The 8,933-nt window shown below is 34.7% G+C and overlaps 1 protein-coding gene across 6 annotated transcripts in view; it reads right to left on the bottom strand.

Moving 5' to 3' along the window:
- Nucleotides 1–5,656: 5,656 nt before the first annotated feature.
- LOC124973780 (A disintegrin and metalloproteinase with thrombospondin motifs 20-like) overlaps nt 5,657–8,933 on the bottom strand; it is a 29,297-nt gene continuing 26,020 nt past the window's right edge. For 2 of the 6 annotated variants that reach the window (XM_047537532.1, XM_047537531.1), the window contains exons 7-9: nt 7,316–7,480; nt 6,539–6,653; nt 5,657–5,861 (exon numbers count right to left, since the gene is read on the bottom strand). In XM_047537532.1, the coding sequence (XP_047393488.1) occupies nt 5,677–5,861; nt 6,539–6,653; nt 7,316–7,480 (465 nt within the window). In that variant the 3' untranslated portion in view covers nt 5,657–5,676. Of the gene's footprint in view, nt 5,920–6,538; nt 6,654–7,315; nt 7,481–8,933 lie in introns of all 6 variants that reach the window. The other 4 variants (XR_007106709.1, XM_047537534.1, XR_007106710.1 and 1 more) reach the window with 3 other exon arrangements.

The raw sequence follows: 8,933 nt of genomic DNA, 5'->3' as shown, positions 1-8,933 counted from the left end.
ACACAAACCCAAATAAATACAATTTTCTCATACTAGACAAAGGTTCCAACAATATGCAATGGAGAAAAGATAGCCTCTTCAACAAATGGTGCTGGGAAAACTGGAAAACTATATGCAATAGAATGAAATTAAACCCCTATCTCTCACCCTACACAAAACTCAACTCAAAATGGATCAAGGACCTCGGAATCAGACCAGAGACCCTGCATCTTATAGAAGAAAAAGTAGGTGCAAATCTTCAACTTGTTGGCTCAGGATCAGATTTCCTTAACAGGACTCCCATAGCACAAGAAATAAAAGCAAGAATAAACAACTGGGATAGATTCAAACTAAAAAGCTTTCTCTCAGCAAAGGAAACTATCAGAAATGTGAAGAGAGAGCCTACAGAGTGGGAGAATATCTTTGCCAACCATACCTCAGATAGAGCGCTAATTTCCAGAATCTATAAAGAACTCAAAAAACTCTACACGAAGAATACAAATAATCCAATCAACAAATGGGCTAAGGAAATGAACAGACACTTCACAGAAGAAGATGTACAAGTAATCAATAGATATATGAAAAAATGTTCAACATCCCTAGTAATAAGGGAAATGCAAATCAAAACTACCCTAAGATTTCATCTCACCCCAATTAGAATGGCGATTATCAAGAATACAAGCAACAATAGGTGTTGGCGAGGATGTGGTGAAAAAGGAACACTCATACATTGCTGGTGGGGTTGCAAATTAGTGCAACCACTCTGGAAAGCAGTGTGGAGATTCCTCAGAAAGCTTGGAATGGAAACACCATTTGACCCAGCTATCCCACTCCTTGGCCTATACCCAAAGGACTTAAAATCAGCATACTACAGAGATACAGCCACATCAATGTTCATTGCTGCTCAATTCACCATAGCCAGATTGTGGAACCAACCTAGATGCCCTTCAGTTGATGAATGGATAAAGAAACTGTGGCATATTTATACAATGGAATATTACTCCGCAATGAAGAATGATAAAATTATGGCATTTGTAGGCAAATGGTCGAAATTGGAGAATATCATGCTAAGTGAGATAAGCCAATCTCAAAAAACTAAAGGACGAATGATCTCGCTGATAAGCGGATGAGGACATATAATGGGGGGTGGGACGGGCTAGCATTAGGTTTAGGGTTAGGTTTAGAGTTAGGCTAAGGAGAGCAGTAAGAATGAAGGAAAGAAGGACTGCGTAGAGGGAAAAGAGGGGTGGGAGGGGTGGGAGGGGTGGGAGGGGTGGGGGGAGGGGAAAAATATAATAAACATCATTACCCTATGTAAACGTAAAAAAAAAAATAAAAAAAAAATAGATTAATGTAAAAAAAAAAAAAAAAAGAAAAGGTTAGGCATGACAGGAACATACTTATATTTTGAGTAAAAAAGAATCTCCCATGATGTTTTCCTGTGAAATGTAAATATACATATTAATGTATTTGTGAGGTGTATATATTTAAATCCCACAAATAAAATTATAGTTTTAATGGGATTAGAGTATATTATGTGAAGCTAAAAATATAGTAGCCACTAAGTCCATATGACTTTTTAAATTAAGTAAATTTTAATTAAACAAGAGTTCAGTTCCTCAAGTTATACCAGTTACCTTTCAAGTATTCAATGACCACACATGACTAGTGGCAGATACAGGATTTTTCCAACATTGCATAAAATTTTATGAGCACTGGTAATTAGTCTACTTCTCTCTGACATTTTCTATAAAACATTTTTTTCCTGAGTTTACCTTTAAAATAGTATCAGCAGATCCTTGACAAAGGTGCAAAAGCATACACTGGAGAAAAGATAGCCTTTTTAACAAATGGTGCTGAACAACTGGTTATCTATATGTAAAAGAATGAAAGTAGACCCTTATCTCTCACCCTGAACAAAAGTCAACTCAAAACAGATCAAAGACCCCAGAATTAGATCAGAAACTATGTAACTCCTGGAAAAAACATAGGGTCAACACTTCAGCTTTTAGGCACAGGCAACAACTTTCTCAATAGGACTCCTACAGCTTAGGAAATAATTCCAAGAGTTAATAAATGAGACAGCAACGAATTAAAAAGCTTCTGCACAGCAAAGGAAACAATTAGGAATGTGAAGAAAGAACATACTGAATAAGAGAAAATCTTTGCTAGCTACTCTTCTGACAGATGATTAATATCTAGAATATATAAAGAACTCAAAAAACTTTACACCAGAAAATCAAATGACCCAATTAATAAATGGGCAATTTAACAGACACTTCTCAAAAGAAGAAATACATATGGCCAACAAAGAGGGGGAGAGGGCATGAAAGATGGTGGAATGAGACAGACATCATTAAATTATGTACATGTACAATTGCACAAATGGTGTGAATCTACATTGTGTACAACCATAAAAATGAAAAGTTGTACTCCATGTGTGTACAATGAATCAAAATGCAGACTGTAAAAAGAAAAAAAATGCATCACTGTCATACATAACTAAAAAGAACAAATAAAAACTAAGAAAAAAACAAAGAATAAATGAATGGAAACTAGAAAGTTGAAATTTTATCAAATAAAAGTAATTTATTCAGGCACAAAAACAAAACAAAACTACGCTGAGATTTCATTTCACACAAATCAAAATGGCAGTCTTCAAGAATAAAACTAGTAATAAATGTTGGAGAGGATGTAGAAAACAAAGGAATACATTTGCACTGTTGGTTGGAACTGTAAATTAGTACAACCAGTATGCAAATCAATATGGAGTTTCCTCAAAAGTTTAGGCATGGAACCACCATATGATCCAGCAATACCACTCCTAGATATTTATCCTGAGGAATTAAAGTCATCATACAGCAGTGATACATGAATATCCATGTTTATAGCAGCACCATTTATAAAAGTCAAACTTTGGAACCTACTAGGTGCCCATCAACAGATGAATGGATGAAGAAAATGTGGTATAAATACACAATGGAGTTTTTTCAGCTATAAAGAAAAATGAAATTATGTCATTTTCAGGAAAATGAATGGAACTACAGACCATGACGTCAAGTGAAATAAGTCGAACAAAGAAGGGCAAAGGTCATGTTTTCTCTCATATACAGAAGCTAGACAGGAAAATGGGAAAGGTGGGAGTGAATCTCCTAAATATCAAAGGGAAATCAGTAGAAGAAAGGCCCAAGGGTGGTAGATAGGGAGGGAGGGAAGAAGTTCTGGGGAGTGATATTGGCCAAAGTACATTGTTATATTGTGTGAATGCACAAATATATAACAGTGAATCCCATTATTATGTACAACTGTAATGCACCAATAAAAAAAGAGAAAACAATGCTAAAAAATGGTATCAGCAAATGACCAAACCTGTGACAGATGCCAGAGTGTCCTCTGAGAAAATAGCTCACGACTAAGCTGCCATCTCCTCTTCATATTTGTTTAATTTTTCTTAGGATACACAACTATACAATGTATTTTTAAGATGAAATTTTCTATTTCACTTCTTCCAGAAATGTTATTCTCTAATTTGAAGCAGTTTTTCAATGAATTCTATTTCTTTTCACTTAATTGCTTCTATAAAACATAATATAAAATCATGAAATCCTATAAGAGGAAATCAAAAGATAAAGAACTATTGCTGCTGTCCCACGAGCATTTGGAAGTAGACTTTGTAAGCCCAGGGATAAGACATAATCTCATTTGGTTTACGATATGACAGAAGCCAGTCATGGTTTAATTAATTCAGGGTTGTTTTCATTTGGGTTGGATGGGACAGATCTGTTAATAGAAACAATGTATAAATAAAGAAGATCCAGAAAAGGATGTGGAATATGCTGCGGGGCGGCAGTGGGGGGCTGACAAAAACTAAGGTCTGCAAAAAATCATCTTTCATGAGAGACAAAAACTGGCTGCAGACAGATGCTTATAAGACCTCAGCTTTGTTGAAGAGGACAGCTTTATAAATAGATGCACAATAACAGCAGCCAGCTGTGCAGAATAATTGCCAGGCAATATTTGGTGATGACAACCTGAAGAAAGTCATCAATGCAATTATTTCACACCAGATCAGTCCAGAGGATCTGCTGAACCCTCTCTCCTGTTGTGAATGAGTGAGATACTGATTATTCTTGAAATGCCAATGTTACTTGCTCATCTTTTCTGTAATAAGCAATGACTTCAACATCAATTATGTTGTTGTATCATTATTAATAATTTAATTGGGGACAATTAACTCAGTGGGTTAGAATTTCAAGCATGTGAGACCAAGGTTCAATAAAACATGTCTAAAGAGAAGTGCTATGTCCTAAGCACAATGGACTGTGTTCTTAACACTAGTTAGTCATTTTGGAAAAGCTTAACATCTGTCTATCAGGACATCGTGGATTGAAATTTCAGGAAAGCAGAACAATGTCCTGTTATTAATGCCTTGATTTCTTTATTGTGATATACATAGAAGAACTTTTATATAGGCCATATGACAGTGTAGTTCTACAGACTTAATCAATGCTTCTCCAAATACATTTCTTTTACAATTACTAATGTTCATTTTCATTCATTTAATTCCTTCCATTACCACTTAAATACACTGAAGTTTCCTCACCCCTTTTCTCAATCTTTTCTCTTCAAACAGTCAGTTTGGTTATATAATTATTAATTTTCTATAGTTCAACCACAGTTTCAAGAACTTTTCAGGTCCTTGTAATCAAGACATCTGTGCTGAAATGCTGTTATTTGGTTATCATCCTCACAACACTATTTCTGGCTCATTGGCAGTGTAGTGTTTTATGTGGAATTTAAACAAGTATTTGTAGAACTGTTTCCCTCTTGAAAATAAATCAGGTTTCTAGACAAAACCATCTGAGGTAAAGTGAAAGGGCTATTCATTCAACAAGTATTCATTCAATAATTGTTATATGTATAGGAGAGACAAGCCTAGGATTCCAATGGGAAACTCTGCTGTCTAAATGAAATAATTGGTATTCCAAATTTTGTACTATGCAAAAGCAATGGACTTTTAACTTCAAATTGATGTGGGAACAAAATATTTATCTATAATTTTGTCATATTTGCTCTTTTTCTCATCTCCACCTCCAGATAATGTTCCCTAAATAAATGTTTAAGTGTGAGGGAGACTGATGGCATAAGTAAATATTTTCTGAGCACCTGGTCAAGAAATGATTGGTGGGAAGTAGCATGCAAAGAATTTAAAAATGATTCTAGTAATATTAATAAGATCTAATCAAGTGAAGAGATAGGTCACACTGATGGATTAGAAGACATGGTTAAGATATTCTCTTCAACTTACCTGTACTTTTAAAGTGGTTCTAATTAAAACTCCAGTGAACATTTTTTGTTGATATTGAAAATCTGATTCTAAAATTTATAAAGGAATGCAAAATAAAAAAAAAAAAAAAAAAAAGACTTAATGAATATTTAAGACTAAAGAAAATTATATATTCTACATACATTAAAGCTTTTAGTTCAGAAAAGCAACATGAAAATGTCCATAGTTTAAGTAAAAGTTGATAAATGCCTGATGTCACATCTGCTTCTTATAACAACCTAGGATATAAGTATCATTATCCTCATTTTGTAGATTAGAAAATCTACAAAAGGTTCAAATTTCCTGCACATAAACACAGGCTATGGAAAGGCAGAGCATAATTTAGCCATGAAGTGACCTAATTCTAAGCCCTATACTTGGTCCATCCCATCAAAATACTTGAGAATGAATACATACATTAACTTAAGCAAATCTGTCCCAAACATTCTGCTGATATCTAAAAGCCCCCCTAATAAATACTGCATCTCTTCAATAAATTCACTTACTGGGGTCCAAGAACCATGTCTCCACTGTGCTGCTTTTCCCATGGGAACAGCTGGTAAGGAAGTAGCACCAATATTAGGGATATATGGGCAGGGAGTAACCATACAGTCCTATTCAAAAGAAAAACGAATCTCAAGGAACATCATTTAATTAATCAACCACATTTTAATTAAATCTGATATTTCTTTGCCTTTGTCACATATCTACTTCAAGAATAGCTGCACACCAATTTACAAATTGATGATGTAAAGAATTTTATTTTCAAATGTTCAAAGTACTGTCAAGTGCTAGCAGTGGATAGTAAGACTGAATATCAATGTTTGGATCATTGCATTTGATAACTGAAGAGGGAAAGAGCCAAGTCCTTCAAAAATACCACTAGGCTGAAACATTCTGAAGGAATACAGAACTCCACCGTAAAAAAAGCACAACACACTTTAAGATTCCATAATATTCATAATAATAGATGTTGTCATACATGCACAGTTCAAAGAATAGGAATACACAAGTTAAATAAATGATCCAATGGCAGAGAAAAGGTAAACTATTTCATAATAAAGCTATAGACTGGAAAAACCAAAAATGATAAATTCTATCTCATGCACACATTTTTAAGGCATAGAAGTTTAAGTGGGAAAAGTACATATAAAAATAATTTGAACACATTAGTGATCCTCTTGTTAAATAATAGATATTTTTGTTTATAATCCACAAAGAGGTTTCCTTTACCTATCACCTGGGCGATGGCCCCTTGACATTCTCTGTCATCTAATACTGCACTAACGAGTTTGTTGACACATTTAACAGCACATATCTGATACCCAAGGCCACAGGTAGCTGTGCACTGAAAGATAAAGATAAAAAGACATCAAATAAACATTGCTTTTAACAAATTACATAAACTTCAATTTTCTTAACAAATATATAGGTAATAATATGCTTTCAGTACATCTTTTGTACGAGCCCTTTATGCCACATTCAAAAATCTAAAATTAATAAATTCAATCAACATGCCTACTTATTTAAATATATTATGTAGACATTAATGAAATGTATATTATTAATATAGTTTTAAAAATTATCATATCAGTAAATGTCTGATATTTTGGAGGCAGAGTCAATACAATTATAGAAACAATATACTTTCAAACTCTACCTGGCATATCTCACTTAATACATTAAGTACATTTCAAAGAGATAAAGAAGGGAGAGGTGAAAAGGCTTCCATCAGCTCTGGCAATCTTCACAGGACAATATGCTACCCACGCTCATCTAGTCTGATCACTGCTCATCTTGCAGATTTCCAGCTGCCTGGTCAGTAGAACTTCTAAACAATGCCTATTCTAAATATAGTAAAGATACCAATGAAAACACAGAACATGAAAACATTTATAGTTTGATCAAATATGATAAAACATGAGATTTACAGTCTTTGGGTAACTAAAATGAATCCAAAAGCTGAAATATTTAACACAGCAGTAATGTCAAAACTTTAAACATACTCACAGACCTCCATGATCCTACTTTCCAAGCAGCACGTGCATGAAGCTCACAGGGTCTTAGAGATTCAGGTTTGGTACTTGGATTACAAAAGCCATCACTCAAGTGATCTTCATTCAGTTGACAACAAACCTGCTGCTGCTTTGATCCTTTTCCATATGTAACAAGACACTGTAAGAAGTCAACAGGATGCATTAAAAAATGATGCAATGATCAATTTGCATGATAAATTACAGCTGTAAGACCATTCCTAAGTGCATTATAACCCTAATCCTTTACAGACAGTCACTGGGCAAAACTGCTTTTCTGCCATGATCTACCATCATGTTGCTTACTACTTAAAGGATTAATTATTAACATACCAGGAAGATCTATACATTCTCTCATCCATAAATTTTTAAATTTAGTAGTTCATGAATTCAATGGGAATTATAGAATCAGGCTACTGATTTATTGTTTAGATCTTTAAACCATGGCTTTTCAGAGTAGAGTTTACTTAGATTTGCTTTACAGGCAAAATGACTTAGTGTGGAGACCTGCATACTCATATTCAGCCAGTAATATGAATAAAAGTATAAATAAATTGCTGAGTTTCATCACAAATTAGTGAATCTGAAATTTTATAATAGCAGAGGCAGATGATGGGTACTAATGACAGGTCTGCTCTGGTTTAGGAACTGTTTTATATCATATCTCACTTATTAGTTTAGTTGTATATGCACTGGTTATATCATACATTATTTCTTTTAGACCTTAGTTCACAGTCTGTATTGCGCCTTTCAGTCACAAATAATGGGAGTGGCATGTGGCTGCAACTTTGATGAGATACAATCATAAGATCACTCCTATATATGCAGATAATTTTTCTTCTATGAAGACCTTGGCCAAAGTCAAATGAAAATTAAAAATGAAAGGAGAATTTGCATAAGTAGAAGTTCCCTAATTAATTAATTCTATTAATAGTCTAAAGGGTACAACTAAGAAAGCTAAATGTTCAACACTACATATAAGATATGCTAACATATTAATCCAGTTAGGAATGATGTTTTATAATAAGTAAACTGAATCCTGAATGACTGAGGAGTTTGGTTAGTGAAGAGCAGAAAGTAAGGTGGGACTGGTCCAGAGTAAAAAGAATACATCAGGGCTAAGACAGAGACTGCAGGAAACTGAGTGGCTAGGGTCAGTGCTGATGCTACCTGGTACATGGTTATTATTGATCCCCTGTATTTGTTTCCCCTATATCTGAAGAAAGTGCACACCTCTAGTTGCTACAATGTTGTGGTAACTTCCTATCAGGCAACACTTCCCTGTCAACTGACATCAGCCTTATGCCAACTGACTAAAGTGGATGGAACCTACTCCAGTTCCACCAGCCCTCTTTCCCTTTTCCCTCTGCTTCCAGAACAGCATTTCTCAGGAAGGGCTGCTCTTTCAGCCTGGAGTTATGAACGAAAAGGCACTGACTGACAATAAAAAGATCAGTGATGTCACAGATTGCAGGGAGGGAGGCAGGATGAGAAGGTGAGCACAGGCGATTCTCAGGGCAGAGAAACTTCTCTGGGTGATAACATCACCATATACATATACAGCACAAAGAGTGAATCCTAATATAAACTATAGA

This window comes from Sciurus carolinensis, unplaced genomic scaffold (genome assembly GCF_902686445.1).
Source record: "Sciurus carolinensis unplaced genomic scaffold, mSciCar1.2, whole genome shotgun sequence".
NCBI classification, from domain to species: domain Eukaryota; kingdom Metazoa; phylum Chordata; class Mammalia; order Rodentia; family Sciuridae; genus Sciurus; species Sciurus carolinensis.
Note: the sequence above shows the minus strand (reverse complement) of the source record. Positions and strands in the feature narration are given on the sequence as shown.